The sequence below is a fragment of the Myotis yumanensis genome, unplaced genomic scaffold (genome assembly GCF_028538775.1).
Source record: "Myotis yumanensis isolate MYYU_CA2020_CCGP unplaced genomic scaffold, mMyoYum1.0.hap1 SCAF_6, whole genome shotgun sequence".
Lineage (NCBI taxonomy): Eukaryota > Metazoa > Chordata > Mammalia > Chiroptera > Vespertilionidae > Myotis > Myotis yumanensis.
In genome coordinates this window covers 20,686,669-20,707,565 of record NW_027223757.1, presented here as the reverse complement: position 1 = coordinate 20,707,565, position 20,897 = coordinate 20,686,669, and the positions used below count along the sequence as shown (strand labels likewise).

Below are 20,897 nucleotides of genomic sequence, written 5' to 3'. Positions count from 1 at the left end.
GGGCAGCATGTTAGGAAGTCACAGATCATTTTGGATGAAATCTCTGTCTAACTTAGCAGATCTTAGAAATAATAGCCATTTGATTTCTTTCTTCCACCTCCTAAAAGACTACCATGCTTAAAATACAAACCAATGTTATGCTTGAAGTTTAGAAAAAGTAAAAGGTCATCTGTCATTAATGGACTTGGAGATGGCCCAAGCCTTATGATTACCCATTTTATAGATGAAGAAGCTAGAGCCAGAGAGTTTAGCTTCACCAAGGTCTCACCAGTGTTTGGGGGATGATGATTTCACTGTGGCTTTTAAAATCTTTATAGTAGTTTTAAGCAGGATGGGTGTGTGTGTGTGTGTGTGTGTGTGTGTGTGTGTGTGTATTTTGCATATATTTAGAAATATGTAGACATGATAGTATCTTATATAAAGAGAATTATAAAAATCACATCTTTTTAAAAATATATATTTTTATTGATTTCAAAGAGGAAGGGAAAAGGAGAGAGAGAGAGAGACATCAATGATGAGAGAATCATTGATTTGCTGCCTCCTGCACACCCCTAACTGGGGATCAAGCCTGCAACCTGGGCATGTTCCCTGACTGGGAATCGAACAATGACCTGGTTCATAGGTCAATGCTCAACAACTAAGCCACGCTGGCCTGACTAAAAATCACATCTTTTGAACAACGTGGAAATATGGTTCATTTTCAAATGTGGTACCTTTACCTCTTGATAACAGGAGTCCCACTATGTAGGTGTATGTTTTTTGCCATTTAATCTTTTTTAATTGCAGTTGACATACAACATTATATTAGTTGCAGGTTTAGCTTTAGGTGTACACCCAGTTAGACATTATATAATTTACTAAGTGACTAGACATTATATAATTTATTAAGTGATTAGATATTATATAATTTACTAAGTGATTAGACATATGACTTAGTAGGTGATTAGACATTATATAACTTACTAAGTGATCATCTTAATAAATCTTGTACCCTTCTGACACCATACGTAGTTATTAGCATAATATTGACTGCATTCCCTATGCTGTACTTTACATCACTATGTCTATTCTGTAACTACCGATTTGTACTTCTTAATCCCTTTACCTTTTTCACCCATTGCCCCAATTCCCCTACCATCTGGCAACTGTCAAAATGTTCTCTGTATCTATGAGTCTGTTTCGGTTCTGCTTGTTAGTTTATTTTGGTGTTTTTTTTTTTAGATTGAATTGTTGATAGATGTCTATTTATTGCCATTTTATTGTTCATAGTTCTGGTCTCTTCTTCTACTTCTTCAAGAAGACAGTTTAACATTTCATATAATACTGGTTTGGTGGTGATGAACTCCTTTAGCTTTTTCTTGTCTGGGAAGCTCTTTATCTGTCCTTCGATTCTGAATGATAGCTTTGCTGGGTAGAGTAATCTTGGTTGTAGGTTCTTGCTTTCCATCACTTAGAATATTTCTTGCCACTGTCTTCTGGGAGTGTGTTTATTTTTAATGCCAGCAAATTTCTATTTGGAAATTAATACGTACTTCCATTTCTAAGGATAAGTCTTTTGCCAAAATGGGAAATACAAGCTTTTTAAATTTACAAAAACTTGAATTTCCAAATCTTTCACACCAAGTGGGAATTGATGCAGTTTATACTAATTGTACTAATATTTCCTCAGGTAAAACATTTTCCTGAAACACAAAATCTATAAGAGGGTAACTGTTAGCTTAAGTAAATTATTAGATTTGCTAAGTTATAAGCTGTGAGATTTTCACATAATGTTTCCACATTTACTTAGGTGGGTTAAGGTAGTCAATAGGCTTATGGTTACCCTCTCGAGCAACTCCAAAACAAGACAAGGTTATTGCTACTGCTGTGTTGACTGTTCGAGTTACTTCTTCTGGTGTCTTCCCTAGAGATGGATTCACTTCCATTATGTCTAATCCTGACAGTAGCCCTACAACAAGTGGAAATAAAGTAATTGTTAAATGGTTGACATTTTAAATTTAGTATCTCTGAAATGTTACTCAGGAGTGTAATGAGGGGGGTAATCAACTGAAACCACTTCGGTTACTGCATCATGCAATGGGCATTCTGGAAGTGTCAACAGGGGCTTGATTTTCAGACCAGGAAGTATCTATAATAATAAAAGTGTAATATGCAAATCGACCAAACAGCTGAACAGTGGAATGACTATCCAGACAACCACGCTGTGACACCCACTGGTGCCAGGTCAGCCAAGGTGGGTGCGATGCAATTGGTCGGGGGCCCAGCCATTTCCCCATGGTCACCCTGCAGAGGGAGGCCCAGGCCACCGGCCAGCAGGACGATCAATCAGGGAGCTCCAGGATCGCCCTGTAGACTGGCCGGCTGCAGCAGGTGGGCAGGGACTCCCTCTGCGGAGGCGATCATCGCAGAGCCCTGGCTAGGTGAGCAGGGCCTACATCTTTGGGGCGATGCTCTATGATCGGTTGCCCCAAAGCGGGAGGGCCAGGCCACCCGGCTGGGGGTGCTGCAGCAGGTAGCCTGGGCCTCCCTCTGCTGGGGCGATCCATTGAGGAGCCTCTGCCAGGTGGGCGGGGCCTACCTCTTTGGGGCAATTGATCGCGGGTCTCCTGGACTGTGAGAGGGCACAGGCTGGGCTGAGGGACCCCCCCACTCCCCAGTGCAGGAATTTTGTGCACCAGGCCTCTAGTAAGTATATATTGGCCATGTGTACACTTGATTCTTTATTCACTTAGATTTATACGTACCTGTTTTGAAAATTTCTTCTGTAATGTAGAGACCTTCTCTGTAAGACAGACCCCCGATGACTGGTGTGCCAGTAGCTGGTGTGACAGATGGGTCTAATCCATCAACATCATAGCTCAGATGAATTGGCCTTTTCTTTCTTTTAAGAAGAGGCAAAGTAATTCAAGTTAAAGTTGGTGGCTTATTACTTAGTAGATAAATATAGTTCTTACTTTGCTCTGTAAAAAGGAACAATCTAGTGAAGTTCCATGATTTTACATAAAGGCTTTATTAATAACTTACATTGATTAGTACCAGTAGTAGTTCGTTTAACAATATTTATGTTTCACACACAAGCGTCATACCTTCCTAGTAGATAGCTGAGTGTTTCTTCCATCACCTTGCCAATTCCCAGCTTGTCCACTTCAGTCATTGAAAAGTATTTAATACCCAGAGTTTTCAAAAGGTAGCTATGAAAGAGGAGATAGTAAGATAATTTACAATTAACATGGAGGCTGACTCTATGCCCTTTCGTCTCCTTTTAAGAAAAGATTAATGTGCTAAGTTACATAAAATATTTAAGTTCTGTGAACTCTATGTATATATCAATATATTTTTATCAGCAAGTCAATATAAGAATTATTTGAATATATACATATATGTGTATGTACAAATATATATATATATATGTGTGTGTGTGTGTGTATATATATATATATTTGGTACTTAAAATAATTTTTTACCATAGGTTTGGTCAGTGCACCTAGCATGCAAAAAGGACAAACATGAAGGTAAATTGCATCAAGGAATAAACTTACTGTTCCCCAGGGTCCACATCTCTCAGGCCAATATACACAATATCTTTGGCAGTTATGCAGGGCGTCACCCAGGAGAATCCTGGTACATCAGGGATCTAAAATTGCAATTTTCCATTTGGTTATGTATACTTCTCTTGAGCAAATCTTACACGGAAAGTTGAGTACACTTGTTGGATATATCTTATATTTAGAACATACACTTTTTAGGAATCATTAAAAGATGATACAAAACGAAGAAGAGAATGCCTGCCTCCCCTGGTGGTCCCCTTGATTGCTCTGGCCCTACCCAGCCTCACCCTGTAGCCCAGACCTAACCTGAACCATTTGTGCACCATTTCCATTGACCCTGCTTTCCCAGAACTCTTCTGTAAGGAAGTCAGTGTACTTCCATTACTTTCATCCCTTCTTTGCTTCTCTTTCTCAATGAGGACTTAATCCAGAAGATGGCTTTGAGTGGCTGAAGGAAAATTTTTGCCCAACCCTTTGGTTGCTCTTTGAATGTTCTGGAGTTGAGCTTGGCTGTTTCCATATGCTAGCTGCACAAATTGCAAATGTATACACCTATCAGTTGGTTGTCACTTCAGAAAACGTTACTTCTGGGCATTAAACCTCACATTCCCAGGTATCATCATAAAGACCACTATGCTACAGGTACATGAATAAAAATTGTTTTATTGACATACTACAGGCATATCAATAAAAATTATGAGCCACAATGTTAAATCTTAATCTGGGATTTCCTCTTACATCTTTTAGAAAGTAAGTTTCTAGGGAGCAAGGAGGCAGTTCTGCTTATGGTTTAGATACGTGCTCCTCACAGTAAAGATGTTAAATAAACCATTGTGAGCCGCATTTTAAGAACTCTGTTTTTGAAAAGGCCCTATGATGTGGAGGGGACACTTGGTAACAACAAAAGGCTATGTGGCATGTAATAGAAAGAGGTTGGCACTAGGGGACCAGTTCTGGCTCTCGCCTGGTGTGTGATCTTAGGAGAGTTGGTTAATGTCTGAACCTCTGCTGACTTGCTTAGGATTATTCTCTGCTCCACCTAAAAAGGGTAGTTTAAGAATCAAAAGGGGAGATACAATGTCAGTTTTCAAACTATCAAGGAAGGGAAAGGTACCAAGCCTCGTCACCGTTATCCTCCAACCCTTTTGCTTATCTGCTGCCAAGAAAAGAGTTTGAGATTATACCAAGAATAAGATGGCAGAGGGGTTCTTACTTCCCTCCACCTCCTGAACTTTTGCTAAAGATTATTATCCTATCTAATAAAAGAGTAATATGCAAATTAACAGTCACTCCACAACAAAGATGGCAGCACCCATAGCGGCCGGGGCAGGACGCTGGCAGGGTCACCCCGGCAACGTGAGCCCAGCAGGCAAGCGAGGCCTGCAGACAGCACCCAGCAGGGCCTGCTTGGCCCTGTCCCCGCAGTGACCCATGAGCAGGCAAGCGCGGCCTACAGGCAGCACCCAGCAGGGCCTGCTTGCCCATCGCTGTGGTGTGGAGCAGGCAGGCCCTGCAGAGAGCAGAGAACCACGGGGAGTGGGCCCAAGCCGTCAGTAGGACATCTCGGATTGGAGAGGGTGCAGGTAGGGCTGAGGGACCCCCCCGCCCGCATGAATTTCATGCACTGGGCCTCTAGTTTTGCAATAAAATGCCAACCAGCCTCTTACCTTTCCCTTTAGTTCCTTCAGGAGGAAAGACACAGGCTGTCCATGCAAGTTCCCACTTGAGGTTGTCTGTGGAGTGTTGATATCAGTGTGAGCGTCCACCCAAATGACACAGAGATCCGGGTGGATCCTGGCATGGCCAGAGATGCTCCCGATCGCCAAACTTTAGAGGAAAAAGTTTGTGTGAGCATCAGAGCTGCAATAGCCTTTCATACATCATATTATTAACTCATTTAATGCTCATGCTTGATTTTCCTTTAAATCAAAGCAGCTGATATTTCTCATAGTTTTAAATCAGAGATGCCAATTAAACAATTGTGACAGAGAAAGTAGACCTTACACTTAATAGTTACTAAGAAGTTATAGTTACACAGAGGTATCACTAAGTAATTTGTGATACTTTTCAAAACCACCTTCTAATAAAATTGTAAATTATAGTTTCACCAAAAACTAAATGATGTGTGAAAACACTACCACACAAGGAATTCCTTAGCATGAGACTATTCCACTTTCAGGGTTGAATCAGGCTTATTTTTTGCACTCTCATTTCTCCAGGTAAATACTTCATTCTCCCCAGTGAGTCATGACAGAGCCCTTCCATTTTTCTTAAAACCCAATTGTTATACAATTGGAGAGCATGACTCAGAAGCCCTTACATCCACCTGAGTGAGCATATCCCAGGTGCTCACTCTATTCAAACAATCAGATCCTCTGCTTGAACTTCCTCCTCTCCTGCCACACCCTTAAGGACCCACTCTTAGCCAGGTCCAGAACCCTCCAAGTTCACATCAAGCAATTCAAGCTCCAGAAAATGTGCCTGAATGGAACAGCTAGGTAATATCTTACACAAAAGTTAAAAGATTAGGATTGGCCATACAATGCCCTATTTTCCCACTTGTGAATGTTTTTGAGTACCATTCAGAGAATCGTGAACTTCTCGATTCTCAAACTGGAAGCAATTGTGCCTCTCTCTCTAAAAAAAATCAATAAACTAGTCTTTAAAGATTAAAGAGGCTAATGCCCAGAAATTTTCTTTACCACATTATTTGTAATTTTGAAAATTACTTGAATATTGGACAATATATATAATGCTTTAATGAAAAATTATGCAACAGTGAAAATATGCATATATATCATGAAGTAAAGATAAGGACATTTCAACTGTGGATTAAGAACAGCAGATAATACACACACACACACACACACACACGTAATTGTTAAAATCATGTCTGAGGGAAATTCTGGTTGAAATGGTTGTTAGGAGACTACAATTATCACTGGTTGAGTTGTTTTTTTGTTTTTTACTTTTACATGTGTGTGTATTTCAAAAAACTTTATAATTATAACTCTTATAATGGAAAACACTTTTAAATGTTGACCTAAATGGGTTGTTCCTATTATCAGCAACCAAGCACAATAAGTTGACTGTAAATTTCCTCAGCGCTTATTTATTTAGAAATGTAACCCTGTGCAGAATATTTTACTGAGATTCATTCACATTTAATATATTTTCTGCTGTAATAAAGGTAAGTCAAGACTTCAAATAGAGCTAAGTGTGTTTCCAAAATAAAGTAGTAACCAGTAATATTTTTTAAGCAGAAATCTTGATATAAACTATTGATCAGTGCTTTCCCTTCCATATGTTCTCTCTTCGCATGTTTTTGGTTAAACCTTCTTCATGCCATTTGTGCCAATCTCGCATAGCCCTTCATTAAATAGTACCTGTGGTCTCCACCCAGCACCACGCTGACCCTTCCATTTTTCTTGGCTTCTGCCACCACGCCAGCCAGCTGCTCATTCGCTTTTCCCACAGACCTTGGATTCTTCACAATTTGAAATGGACTGTCATTAGGGACATCAGCAAAGGGCAGGTCCCCATAATCTTTCACATCACACTCTATAGTTAAAATTAAAAGTTGCAGGTTACTAAATAAAGATCACAAAACAGTCTCTGCAGGATGATTTTAAATGTACAAAATAGGTCTATTTTCTAAAGTATAAGTGCAGAAAGACTCTGAACAGACTGAAAATTGTGAAGGGAGAAACCACATCTACTTTTGCCTGACATCATCTCACCTGGGCTCCCACCAGTGCCTGCTGTATGCTGGGTTCTCAGTAAATCCTTGAACCCACCAGTTAGGCTATAAGTACAACAGGTTGACCTGGTTTGGATTTAATGGGTGATGTCACTGTCTTTGCCTCTGTGTTCATGTGCTTTCTACTTTTCTACAATAAGCCTGTATTGTATTTATAGTAAATAAATCATATTTAAAAAGAAGAAAATACACCATTATTTTGTTAACAATCCTCGGTTTCAATCCAATCTGTCACCTGCTGAAGCAGTCCCGCTCCCTCTTCTGCCCATTGTACCTGCCTCACAGGGCTATTGTCAGAATTCAATAAGAGTATGTGATTACCATCAGTCCTAACACTGCAGCAAGCCAGGAAATAAAGACTTTATTATTATACTTTTCCAATAAGGTAACCCAAAGTTCCTAAGGACCTCAGTGCACTTCCTAATAGGCCATGCATTATGCCTCAAGGTACAGAGCTTCATGTAAAACGGTGATCCGGGCTCAATTCCATGTTCTGAACTAAGCAGTCATTGTGTATTGTATTCATTCATGTCTGTATGTATCTGTGATTCAGTAATGCCTTCAAGAGATTTAACATGACATTAAATGTGGCCAAATTATGCTTGTTAACTGATGGACTAGTCCACTTCATTTACCCAGACTTCCTGTTCTCTACTGGGGTCTCTCTCTTTTCTTAGATTTATGATGCATAATTCTTATTTACTAAAACGTATTCATTTTAAGTTTGCCAGTCAGTGAGTTTTAGAAATGTCCACAGGCTTTTAACCACCAGCACAATCAAGATTTAGAAGACCTCCATACCCTAAGTTCCCTCACGCCCCTGTGCAGCGAGACAGTCAGTGCATCCCATGGGATGGATGTGCCCCTTTTAGTTATTTACCAGTTGACAGGCATTCTGTTGTTCCCATATTCTGAATGTTAGAAACAATGCTGCTATATACCTTCAAGTACACACAAGGCCTTGTGAGAACATGTTTTCATCTCTTTTGGGTAAATACCTTGGAGTAGACTTGCTGGGTCAAAAGGTAAATGTGTGTTCATTTAAGAAGCTGCCCATCTTTCCAAAGCGGCTCTATGTATCATTATGCATTCTCATCAGAAATATCTGAGGGTTCCAGTTGCTCCATATCCTTTATCAGGGTTTTACATATGTAGAGGACACTTACTTTAGCTGTATTTTTGTTTTGTTGTTTTTGCTTTAGTTTATGTTTTTTTTTAGCTGTACTTTTAAAATACAAAGTATTTTTCTTTTGCATGCTCACATATGCAAATATGTATGTGTGTATAGTATGAGTAATACACACAGTATTATTACTGGGGCATTGTTTTGTTTATACCCTCCACGTTTATTAATAAAAGTGGTGTAACTTGATACTCCCTTATTATTTCTGATATTACAGTGAATTTCCATGGGCACATTCTCAGAGAGTTTAGGCCGCCTTTTAAAGAAAAGTAAGTAGCAGTTTTTGCAACAACCAAGGGAAGCGAGCTGCTCCAGCTGGTTCAAGGACGTGCCTGGAGAGAAAGGCAGAAACTGGAAGGAAATAAAACTTTGACTTAATAGCTCATTCTGATGTTTGTGGTAGGCATTTGTGGATGTAGCTAGCCATCTATAGAAAGTTCTAATGTAATTATTCAACACTGTGGAAAGATGGAATCGAAATAGCCCTCTGGGCCGTGGTCGGGCTGCTGAAAGCTTCCTAGGTATCACATCCCCAGATCAAACAACTCAGTCACCTGATACTGACTCAGAAGTCCCAGGAACATCCCATTTCCTCTCCTTTCTCAGGGCCCAGTTTTCAGAAGCTACGACAGAAGGACGGGATGTGAGGAAGCTCAGTTCACCGGTTCCAGGTGGCACAGGGTTTGGAAAAGCCTTGAGACTGAGCAACTACCCCGCTTTCCTCCTCCTCCTCCTCCTCAGAGAGCTGGGAAGGCTGGGGGCCCCTTCTTCCTGCATAGGACTTCCCAATGCCCCTTTCCTTAGGGAACCATGCCCTAGGAGCCTGGTTCCCCACCTCACGTATTAGAGGAGCTCGCTTTCCAGTCCAAACTTGACCTACCTGGGGCCCACAGCTTCTCTGCTGCCTCAAGTCCCCACCAAGGAAAATGGAGACATCATCCCGAGACTCGGTGCTGTTACTGTTTTATTTCCTCTCACAAATAGGGCTCCTCTTGCTAGTAGTGCACTTTCTGCTGCTGCTCCTTGCCTTCCATTTTCAATCCCCCCAACTTCCTTCCCACCCACCCAACCCAATTCTTACTCACACACATTCTCTTACACTGTAGTCTGGCTGGAAAGACAAAATATCTGAATAAATAAGCAACATTGATTATGCATTCTTCCCAGACACTGCTTCTCTGTGTAGGGTGCACACCTAAGGTTCTAGCCAGCGCTGAATTCTGTGGTACAGATGTCATTCCAGACACTCCCCGTGTTAACAGGAGCCTGTGCATCCTTCAGAACAGGAAAGAATTCAGGCTGATCATCTTTCAACATAAAAATTACCTTGTTCTTTAAGCTTCTCAAGCAGGCCAGCCTTTCTCAGCACTTTAGGGCCTTCTTCCACTCCTCCTCGCGGCTGCACAATTAAAAAAGAAAGGATTCAGGCATCATCTTGGTCAGCAGATGCACACAATAGGAAATTCATTATTTAATCAGTTGAATAGTAATAACATGATTTTCTTGAGTTCCTACAGAGCCAGGCATTTATATTTAATTATCACAGCAAGATGGATTGGATTACTCCTGTCAAATATAAGGGTCTAGAATCAGAAAGGTTATCTAATGTTCCTTCCCTCACACAGCTAACCAGTGGCAGAGCCTTAGGGCCTTAGCCCAGTCCTTTGGATTCCAAAGTCTGCATCTCCTCTTCCCATCACCCCATGCTACCAACTTAGTGAACATTTGTTTTGTGCAAAAGCACTCTGAAAAATGGAGACACTACAGTGAAAAGCAGAGGGTTTTTGTCTTTGATTAACTCATAAACTAAGAGGGGATTTGGATTTTTAACATCAATCACAGCACTTGGAGATTTGCTTCAAAGTAGATACAAGATGTCATAACAACAAAAACAGGATGCTCCTATCTCTGCCGGGGACAGAGGGTGTCAGGTGGAGCAGGTGACATTTCAGCGTAGTGTTGCAACACGAGTTCAGGATGATGGATGGGGTGCTGGAGGAACTTTGTAAACCAGGACAATAGCTTGAGTAAAGGCATTTATTCAATTATATATATACTAGAGGCCCGGTGCACAAAAATTTGTGCACTCATGGGGGGGGGGGGGTCCCTCAGCCCGGTCTGTGCCCTCTCGCAGTCTGGGACCCCTCGGGAGATAACAACCTGCTGGCTTAGGCCTGCTTCTGGGTGGCAGAGGGCAGGCCCAATCCCTAGGTGCAGACCCTGGTCGGGCTCAGAGCAGGGCTGATTGGGGAGTTGGGGCGCTGCCCCCTGTCATGCACAGTGCAGGGCGGATTGGGAGGTTGCAATGCCACCCTCAGTCACGCTCAGGGTAGGGCCGATTGGGGGGTTGGGGCACCGCCCAATGTCACACTCAAGGCAGGGTCGATGGGGAGGTTGCGGCGCCACCCCCTGTCATGCACAGAGCAGGGCCAATCAGGGGGTTGGGCGCTGCCCCCTGTCATGCACAGAGCAGGGCCCATCAGGGGGTTGGGGAGCTCCCCCCTGTCACGCACAGAGCAGGGCCGATCAGGGGGTTGAGGAGCTCCCCCCTGTCACTCACAGAGTAGGGACGATCAGGGGGTTGGGGCGCCGCCACTGTCACACTCAGGCCAGGGCCAATGGGGAGGTTATGGCTCTACCCCATCACACACAGAGCAGGGCCTGTGGTGGGGAGGGGGGTTGGGGCGCTGCCCTCTATTACCCACAGAGCAGGGCCGATCAGGGGGTTGGGGCGCCGCCACTGTCACACTCAGGGCAGGGCCGATGGGGAGGTTATGGCTCTACCCTGTCACACACAGAGCAGGGCCGATCAGGGGGTTGGGACGCCGCACCCTGTCACACACAGAGTCTCAGGGCGATCAGGGGGTTTGGGCGCTGCCCCCTGTCACGTTGATCTGGTGCCAGGAGGCCTCACGGCTCCACTGATCCTGGTGCTGGGAGGCATATTACCCTTTTACTATATAGGATAGAGGCCTGGGGGCTGGCTGGTTTGTCCTGAAGGGTGTCCTGGATCAGGGTGGGGGTCCCCACTGGGGTGCCTGGCCAGCCTGGACGAGGGGATGATGGCTGTTTGCAGCTGGTCACACCCCCTTCAGGGTGGGGGTCCCCCCTGGGGTGCCTGGCCAGTCTGGGTGAGGGGCTGAGGGCTGCTTTCAGGCTGGCGATTGACTGAAGCTCCCAACCGCTCCTTTTTTCTTTTTTATTCTGATCCAGCTTTAGCTCTGGCTCTAGCTCTGAGGCTTCCGCTGCCTGGTTTGTTTGCGTTCTATAATCGAAACAATGTATAACTCCAGCTCTGAGATCCCGGCGGCTGAAAGCTGGTTTCTGGGGTTTTGTTTAGCTTCTATATTTGTTACAATGTTTCAAACTGCCAGTTTAGAGGCCGGCAGCGGCAGGCGGGGAACGTTGGAGTCCGCCAGTCACTGGAGCAAGCAAGCCTCCCTGTTCGCTTCAGTGCATGGCTGCCGGCCGCCATCTTGGTTGTCAGTTAATTTGCATATACTCACTGATTAGCCAATGAAAAGGGTAGCGGTCATACGCTAATTACCATGTTTCTCTTTTATTAGTGTATATATATATATATATATATATATACATATATATAATTACTATTAATTTCAGAGAGGAAGAGGAAGGGAGAGGGAAACATCAATGATGAGAGAAAATCATTGATCAGCTGCCTCCTGCATGCCCTCTACCGGGGATCAAACCCAAAATCCAGGCACCTGCCCTAAGCAGGATTTGAACCATGACCTCTTGGTAACTGTGACCTCCTGGTTCATAGGTTGACACTCAACCACTGGCCACCCAGCCAGGCCAGTAAAGGCATTATTTTGAAGGTAGCATGGGCGACAGCTATGTGCAGATCCTCACAATAGTAAGGTAGGGTTCTACGGGACAAAGCAGGCAACAGGGAAAATCACCTGGCAGTTGACTGAACCCACAAAGACCAACCTGGTATTTCACCTTTTGACCTGCTTAATATACACAGTGAACAAGAATGCTAGCCTTGCTGTTTTTACATCCGGGAAGCCAATTCCTGGCAGATTAGTGACTCTAAAGAAACAGTTCTTTCATGTATCGCTCTGATTCTAACTCCCAACAAGGTTTTTACATATAAAGTTATTTCCTGTTGTCAGAGGAGAAGAGGTGCCAAAGACACATGTGTTGCCTCTAGGATTGGGCTGTGGCACCAAACCAAGAAAATATTTCTTCCCAATTAAAATTAGCAGATGACTTGGCCTGGCTGCCCAGCAAATCCTTGATGTCAAATTTCCGTCCCTGGCAGCACGGGACCCCACGTGCTCTGCCTGACACATTTTTCTCCTTCACTCCATTCAATTTTCGCCTGGCTCTCCCCAGTCCCACCACAATCAAGGAGATATAACTTCTCCTTCTTTAGACCCCCATAGAGTGCTGCTTGGCTCAAATTTTGCCACTGTTTTTTTGTGTTTGTTTTTATTTTTAGATTTCAGTCCAAGTTACTTTATACCTACCTGCTGCACTGTATTTTGTAGTGTAGGGCTGACCCTTAGTAGATGCTCAAAAAATTATCAATTTGATAAAATTCCCTGGCATTTCCCCCCCTTTCCCTTAAAAACATTAGAACACATCTTATGGGCCCCTTAGTTGACACTATGTTTGCTCTAACACAGTTATTAAATTTTTCCAGAGTGACACTTGCTAGCATTCTTTTTTATTTGTTTGATTCAAAGTGCTTCTCATGATTAGTCATATATTGATTTCAGAGTGGGATGGAGAGAGAGAGAAACATCAATGATGAGAGAGAATCATTGATTGGCTGCCTCCTGCATGCCCCCTACTGGGGATCAAGCCTGCAACCTGGGCATGTGCCCTGACCAGGAATCGAACCGTGACCTCCTCACTCAACCACTGAGCCATGTTGGCCAGGCGATTAGTCCTTTCTTATTGCTTGGTTTACCTGTCCACTTTGGAAATCACTCATTAGCTCTACTGACTTTGAAGCTGAGCCTCAATTCTTAACTGGCCACAAGGGTAAGATCCCTTGTGTATCTAAAGAGGCCTCAATGCAGGTCAGGAACACAGGCGCTGGGATTAAACAATTCTGTCTGGAATCACACACTCAAGGCTATGTGACCCTGAGCAGATCTCCAAACCTCTCTGAGCCTTAGTTAACTCAACTGTAAAATAAATATAAAAACCTACCTCATTTTTTGCCACTACATCCCTCCTACCTCCCACTACCTTGCAAGAGGGTGAGATAGGAGAGATTCCTTTCTCAGACTCAACCTTCTAGTCATTTGCCCTCTAAGCCTCTCCCTTGCTTGTCTGTCAAACTTTTACTTCTTTTAGGCAAGGATAGATGCTTATATGTTGGCCATTTTTTCCCCTCTATGCTATGGCTTAGTGTAGAAAAATATCTCTTCGTGTCCTTATTATCATGAGACAATAAGCTTCATTATCACTGGGCCATGTTTTAATGGAGGAAGGGCTGTAGTGAAAAAGAAGAAAGAATTAACTGAAGACAGAAAATGCATCAGGCTATATCCCCTAGAAGGGCTGTTATCATCAGCCTAAGGCTTTCTGCTGAGGTCCAGGGACCAGAGCATGTTCACACTCTCTCCCTTCCTCCCTTTCTTCCTCCCTTCCTTCCTTCCTTCCTTCCTTCCTTCCTTCCTTCCTTCCTTCCTTCCTTCCTCCCTTCCTTCCTCCCTTCCTTCCTTCCTTCCATTTCCCTTGCTCCATTTCTTTTGTCAGTTCTTTCAATTCTATCTTTGTTAGAACCTGCCCAGGAATAAGTGAGCATATTGTGAAGCTTGCAATTAAGTATTTAAAAGAGCAATTTGTGTGTCGGCAGCATGTTTCCATATTCTGGGAAAGACCTTTGAAGGGTTTCCAGGGAAAGTGAATCTGTATTTACTGACAGTCCACATGCAGTTTGGGTCTCTCACCTCTGACCCGTCCTGCTTGGTTTTGCAATAAGAAGCCAGAGTGCAAAACTAGGAGGAGTGCCCTGGCCAGTTTGGTACTGTGGCTAGAGCGTGGGCCCATGGACTGAAGGATCTCAGATTCAATTCCCGGTCAAGGGCACCCATACCTCGTCCCCGGCTTGGTCAGGGCACCGGTGGGAGGCAACCAATGTTTCTCTCCTCCTCCTTCTCCTCCTCCTCCTCCTTCTCCTCCTCCTTCTCCTCTTCCTCCTTCTCCTCCTTTTTCTCCTCCTCCTCCTCCTCCTTCTACTCCTCTTCTTCCTCCTCCTCCTCTTCCTCATCCCCCCTTTCCTTCCACTCTCTCTAGAATCAATGGAAAAAATATCCTCACTCCTGGGTGAGAATTAAAAACAAAAAAAGAACTAAGAGGAGTATAAAACACTACCCAGGTGGGCAAAATAGTTCTAAGAAACCTGCAGGAAACTCCATTTAAAACAACAACAACAAAAAAAAACCTTTAGGAGTTTCAATTCACACTTGTCCTATTTGCTCCCCCCACCCCCCACCCCTTTTAAGAACAGATACATGTTGAAGTCTAAGGTGTCTGCAATCTCATTATATTTACCAGAATGAGTGTGGCCAGGGCAGGAAAATAAAATACTTTATTTCAATGTTACTGGCATGTTTGGCAATCTGGGAGTTTCATAAATCCATTAGTCCTTTCAACGTTACCAATTCACAGTCACATTTTCTTTCTTTTTTCTTTTTTCCTCCCTCAAAGAAAGGTACACAAAGGATTTTACTTAGTCCATGAACTAAGACTTGTATAGAATTATTAAGGCCCTTAAAAATAGGAACCATTCACAAAGATGCATAAAGCAATCATATGGAAGTTAACTAAATTAAAAGAACTCTGAAGTTGACACCAATCTATGGCATTTTTCTAGGCATGCATTACATAGCTAAACAAATGTGTTTTCTTAAAAGTCTTTCTCTCTGTATATATACACAGTAACACCAAAAACAATGAGAACAGGTGTCGGAGCACGCAGCAGGAGCCCTGGTGCTCTGAGTATGTCTGAGTTGTTCGGAGTCCCCCTGTATTCTCCTAAATTCTCCTATCCGACTACGCCAGGGCTGGTTCCTGCTTGACCCCCGCCCTCTGTACAAACAGTTGGGAACTTAGTCCAAGTTCCTCCTTTATCCTCTGCTCACTAGTAACAGGTGTTGGGTCCGAGCCCCTCTGCCTGGGGCTGGACCTCCTAGGATGCTGTGTCTTAGGCGGAGAAGCCATGAGAGGTTGTGGGTTTATAAGAATGAGTCTTTATTCCTGAAGCCAGTGGCCATATAGCCATTAGACAAGAACATCCTTTACAGCAAAGTTCATACAGGCAGAGTTCATACCGACTGGTGAACATATATCTTTCCCATAAAGCAGCATTAGTCTCTGTACCCACAGCTATTATCTGAGCAGCCACATGCTGCCTCCTAGACTCACCGCCTCACATGGTAGCAGTAGCTGAGCTCTCTGGCTCAGCAGCTTCTCCTATCTCTCCTGCCCAGCTGCTCTCTCTAGCAGACTTCTTCACACACTCCATCCTAGCTGCTCTCTCTCCATGCTCCAGCAGACTTTTCACTCCATCCTCAGCCAACTAACTTGGTCAGTAACTTACTTTTATTTTATACCATTTAGACAAAGAAGGCTTCATGCCAACAGTGGCATCAATAATATTGGCTACTGAAGGGCACAGTGTACCGTGTGTCCTTGCACCCGCTCATGGTATCTTGGCATGATTAGGATTCCCAGGCTCAGAGTCCTTGGACATTCCGTTAGGCACATGCCCAGAGCAGCCTTTGGTCATTCTGGTGTATTGATATCAAGGTCTTTGTGCTCCCACCGGCCTTGACTATCCGGGGACCTGGCATGGTTCCCACAACATGGAAATCTAAATAGGTAGCTAAAATGCAGAAATAATCCATTTCCATTCAAATAAAAATATTGCCTTTTTAAAAATATGAAGGAAAGGTAGTAAATTCAAATAAAATTGGCTGTGGCTGAGATTAGGGGCCACAAAAATAAGTGGGTTTGTGACCATAATTGTACAATGTTGCAAACTGGTGAGACAACTTTAAACTATATACTATTTCAGGGCCAGGCTGTCTTAGGAAACTTAACTAACCAGAAAATAACACCTTGCTAAGTGTAAAGCCTGAAACTGTCCAATAATCCCAGCTATTCAAAGGAAGGCTGTTTACTCACCTGTCCCTTTGAGAAAGGAGCTCCGATGACCCCTATGGATTTTGTCTTAGAACTCATGCTCTGACGTTCCTGGTCACTGCACCCGAGGTCTCCAGCCAGTCACAACGTCTGCAACCCTCAATGACAGGAGACACATATTTTTTCCACTTATAATTGGGCTGAATCTGTTTATCTTATTCTAATTAGGAAGATTGGCTCCACCTACTGAACCAAACAGGACAGGCCACTGGAAGTCCAGCAAGTTCTTCCTGTGTGGAAGAACTTGGGTTCGTAATTCAGGGAGATTATTCATGTCCCCAATTCACAGCCATTTGACAAGTCATCTGGGTTAATACCTTGTCTAATCACAATCTTTATTTCCTAATCATAATACTCTCTCTAATCTAATGAAGTTATCATTATCACATAAACGGTGCCGTGGTTCCAGCTGTACTAACTCAGGGAAGGGCACTTACTTCCTCCAGGGCTTCGAGTCCTTCCGTGTCAAAGAAGGGCTGGGACTGACAAGATGATCTCCTCACAACCCTTCAAGCCCTACAATCCTGAGTTCAAGTTTCACACACTGGGATTAATGGTTAATCAGTGAGACACATCCTACACCACAAGGGAAAGCATATGACTTCCTTTTCTGCTTATTATTAAAGGAAATCTTAATTGCCTCATTAATAACCCGGAGGTGTTGCCATACTGATTTTTAAATATGGTGTGTTTATACTAATAAAAGGGTAATATGCTAACTAGATCAGGTCTACTGCACATCTTCCAGAGGTCCAACTTCCTTCCGGACAAAGCCATGGTGTCGGGGACTGAGGCAGAGGCAGTTAGGGGCAATCAGGCTGGCAGGGGAGCAAGCAGTTAGGGGCGATTAGGCGGGGGGGGGAGCAAGCAGTTACAGGGCAAGATCAGGCTGGCTGGGGAGGGCAGTTGGGGGCGATTAGGCCAGCAGGGGAGGGCAGTTAGGTGGCGATCAGGCCGGCAGGCAGAGTGGTTAGGTGCGATCAGGCAGGAGAGTGGTTAGGAGCCAGCGGTCCCGGATTGTGAGAGGGATGTCCAACTGCAGGCAGCTGGACATCCCCTGAGGGGTCCCAGATTGGAGAGGGTTCAGGTTGGGCTGAGGGACACCCCCTGCCATACACAAATTTCGTGCACTGGTCCTCTAGTAGGAAAATCACAGTCTTTGGAATCATAATCAAGACATAGAAGTAAAAACAGCCAACAATGAGTTTTTATCATGTGCCAGATGCTGTTCTGTTTTATATTATCTCATTTAATCCTTGTACCAACATTATGTCAAGTCTCATCTTTTTTTTTAAAGTTTCTGATTTTAATATTAGTCTGACATAGCATTAGTAACCATGCTGCACTGAAACATTAATGGTACAATCTGATTCATGATTTGTTAAATATTATACCCCAGACCCCCAGAATATTTAAAAAGGTCATAAAGTTAACATTGTGTAAGTAAGTATATAAGCATAAACAGTTATGGACAGCCTCTTGTATAAATTGCTGTTTAGCAATACACAAACTGCCCAAAGATTTATGCTTACAAGGTAGACGTTCAATTATACGAATAAAACAGCATGTCCTGCCAGCTGGTCGATGTTTCTCTCTCATCGATGTTTCTAACTCTCTATCTCTCTCCCTTCCTCTCTGTAAAAAATCAATAAAATATATTTTAAAAAACAAACAAACAAACAAACAAAAAAACAGCATGTCCTGAAAATATGGGCACATTTTAAGACAATTTTGTTAACCATTAATAGTCCCACAGTATGACTGAGTAATAATAAGAACCTACTTTAAAAGTAAAAAATTTTAATCAGTATAGTGCATGATTGATTCAACATAGTTCCCAGGGAACAGACCAGTCACTCGATTGCAGACTCCTTCATACCAGCCATCATCATTCTTCTTTATTACATAAACTAGAAGCCCATTGCACAAAGATTCGCGCAATAGGTCTTCCTTTCCCTGGCTGCTGGCACTGGTTTTCCTCTGGCACCCGGGACCCAGGCCTTTGGTCCAGCCACAGCGGAGAAACCAAGCCTCTTCGATCTTCAGTCTTCACTCCGGCCAGAGCCTTCAGTCTTCACTCCATGCCTGTGTATGCAAATTAACCACCATCTTTGTTGGGTCAATTTGCATAGTCGCTCTGATTGGCTGGTGGGCATAGTGGAGTGACACCAATTTGCATTAGTGTAGATGATTGCACCCTCATAAATGACAGCTCATCATCCTTGTCTTTTGTATAATCATATATTGCCACAACTTTCTCAATATAATTTTTAGGGGCCCACGCAGGATCCCCATCTGCATATGGGTCATTATAATGAACTAGTGCAGCCTCCTCATCTTTATAATCTACTGGAGGTGGTGGTGGCGGAGGTGGAGAGTTATCAAACATGGGAATGTTATCTGGTGGAAGTGGTGGTGGAGGAGTTTGACTATCAGCAATTGAATTCTGAGAATAAAGTGGACCTCCATTACCAGGGGGCTGAGCAGAAAATTGAGCAGTCACAGAGGGTGTTCGTCTGTATCCACCAAAAGATGTCAAGGAAGTGGTAGAGTTGTGTCAAGAAATCTGCCTGGTCACTGTGCCACACTGGGAACCAGGAGCTGAGCCTGGGGCCGCTGATCCAATAGTGGGTGGTGAAGGTGTAGGCATGGCAATGCGAATGCCAACACTGCTGCTTCCACTGTTTTCTCGACTTCCACTTCCCTCACTACTTCCACTGTGTGTCCTCGGTCTCTGAGTTAAAGAAGCTGTCCTGCCTGGGCTATGCTGACTTCCAAGCCTAGCAGGACTGGTCATATAGTCATTAGGAACTGTCGGAGGTTTAACAGGTTCCAGGGTTTTGTAAGGCCTATTCCGTCCCATCGTTCCCCGGGCTGACATGGGAGGACTTGGTGGTTTCTGAGTAGGAGAATTTATTCTTGACAGTGTGCCAGTTCTTGCAGGCTGGTTATTTCCATGCTTGACACCATGGCCCACATCATCCAGAACTGTATAGTCAATACGTTTCCGAATATACCTTACAGGGTGCTCCATATTTGCAGGTGCTATTATTTTGTGAGTTGTTGATGTTTTCTTATTTGTTGTCAAAATACCAATCTCCCTTTGAGCCACTTTCTCTTTATGAATGTCCACCGTCTGTGAGATATGATTGATGGAGGACTCCATTCTCCGAAGCTGAGAGGCTTGGGTGTCCAGCAATTGGAGTACATTGCTGGCCAATGCATTTATTTGATAAGCAACACTAGCTAGGGATTGGGTTGTATAGGCTTTGGTCTCTTCTAAAGCTTTTCTCTTGTCTGTAGCCTGTATGTAGGTGTTCTCACAGTAGTCCGCCACCCGGGTCAGGTTCTGGTAACTCTCTATAAGTGCCCTCTTGCCAGACGGGATTTCCTCCTCCAGTAATATCTGCAACTTTGCCATTTTCCACTCCTCCACGGGCTGCAAGGTCAGCGGAGACTCCCAGCACCTCGCAGCCTGGATACAAATCACTTACCTGGCCCCCCCCACCCCCCTCAAGTCTCATCTTTGATGCCATTTTATTGATGAGGAAACTGAAGCCCAGAGAGGTTGCCAACTGTCACTCAGGTTGTAGAGCAAGAGCCATGATTCACTGTTAAGCATTATGGATCCACCTAACCCCTGCGCTTTACAATGAAGCACAAGCCAAGTGTCAGATCCTCGTGCCTGCCAGGTCTGTGAGGGGAGTTCTTTATCGCCATGAAAATACGGATTTAGGAGAAATGCACCCTATGAATCCTTCCAACTTGAAAATGACATGATTGTAATTTAGAGGGGAAATTCACTTAGTAGAAACGAATTTTTTTTTTCTATTGGTCAGAGAGAACATTGGGGAGTATTTAAATTCCAGGAGGACAGAGTTTTGTCTGTTGTATTCCCAGAACCTAGAACAATGCTGATATGTGATAGGCACTCAATAAATATTTGTAGAATGTGTGAACAAGAAAACCAATGTTTCACAGGTCCAGTTTAATAGGACTATTTTCCAAACAGGCTTCCTATCTTTCACTTGTAGACTCACTTGCATTACTAGATAGTTACTTGTAGTATATTGTGTAATATATTGTAGTATATGTATTTTGTATAGCTAGATACTAACTTATGGGAGGGATTTGCAACCTTTTTTATTTCATGACACACATAAACTAGTAAAATGTTGTGGCACATCAAAAAATATATTTTTTCCAATCTGACAAA

The 20,897-nt window shown here is 43.4% G+C and overlaps 2 protein-coding genes across 5 annotated transcripts; both read right to left on the bottom strand.

Annotated features, from left to right (window-relative positions):
• Positions 1 to 441: 441 nt before the first annotated feature.
• On the bottom strand, positions 442 to 17,133 carry ARG1 (arginase 1). The gene is made up of 9 exons (XM_070417701.1): positions 17,119 to 17,133; positions 16,664 to 16,779; positions 9,818 to 9,890; positions 6,935 to 7,109; positions 5,216 to 5,375; positions 3,540 to 3,634; positions 3,087 to 3,191; positions 2,745 to 2,881; positions 442 to 1,948 (listed from the first exon to the last, which is right to left on the bottom strand). Exons 2-9 carry the CDS (start codon positions 16,718 to 16,720, stop codon positions 1,782 to 1,784), a joined length of 969 nt encoding a protein of 322 aa, XP_070273802.1. The 5' UTR covers positions 16,721 to 16,779; positions 17,119 to 17,133; the 3' UTR covers positions 442 to 1,781.
• Positions 17,134 to 18,387: 1,254 nt separating this feature from the next.
• On the bottom strand, positions 18,388 to 20,102 carry LOC139013052 (abl interactor 1-like). Of its 4 annotated transcripts, XM_070419241.1 has the most exons (4): positions 19,815 to 20,102; positions 19,299 to 19,640; positions 18,882 to 19,127; positions 18,388 to 18,604 (listed from the first exon to the last, which is right to left on the bottom strand). In XM_070419241.1, exons 1-4 carry the CDS (start codon positions 20,100 to 20,102, stop codon positions 18,482 to 18,484), a joined length of 999 nt encoding a protein of 332 aa, XP_070275342.1. In that variant the 3' UTR covers positions 18,388 to 18,481. The 4 variants fall into 4 exon arrangements, with proteins under 4 accessions (XP_070275342.1, XP_070275340.1, XP_070275338.1 ...); XM_070419239.1 differs by having other exon boundaries at positions 18,882 to 19,160; positions 19,260 to 20,102; XM_070419237.1 differs by having other exon boundaries at positions 18,882 to 19,197; positions 19,270 to 20,102.
• Positions 20,103 to 20,897: the final 795 nt, after the last annotated feature.

What these genes read in the sequence shown, in the direction of transcription:
- ARG1 (XM_070417701.1), bottom strand. Translation starts at nt 16,720, where the DNA reads ATGAGTTCTAAGACAAAATCCATAGGGGTCATCGGAGCTCCTTTCTCA. An exon ending in TGAGAAGCTTAAAGAACAAG is followed by an intron (nt 7,110 to 9,817) that starts GTAATTTTTATG and finishes TTTTAACTATAG; the next exon opens with AGTGTGATGTGAAAGATTAT. An exon ending in CTCAGCTATCTACTAGGAAG is followed by an intron (nt 2,882 to 3,086) that starts GTATGACGCTTG and finishes TCTTCTTAAAAG; the next exon opens with AAAGAAAAGGCCAATTCATC.
- LOC139013052 (XM_070419237.1), bottom strand. Translation starts at nt 20,102, where the DNA reads ATGGCAAAGTTGCAGATATTACTGGAGGAGGAAATCCCGTCTGGCAAG. An exon ending in GGCTCAGCTCCTGGTTCCCA is followed by an intron (nt 19,198 to 19,269) that starts GTGTGGCACAGT and finishes TGGTGGATACAG; the next exon opens with ACGAACACCCTCTGTGACTG. An exon ending in ATGATGAGCTGTCATTTATG is followed by an intron (nt 18,605 to 18,881) that starts AGGGTGCAATCA and finishes GAATCTTTGTGC; the next exon opens with AATGGGCTTCTAGTTTATGT.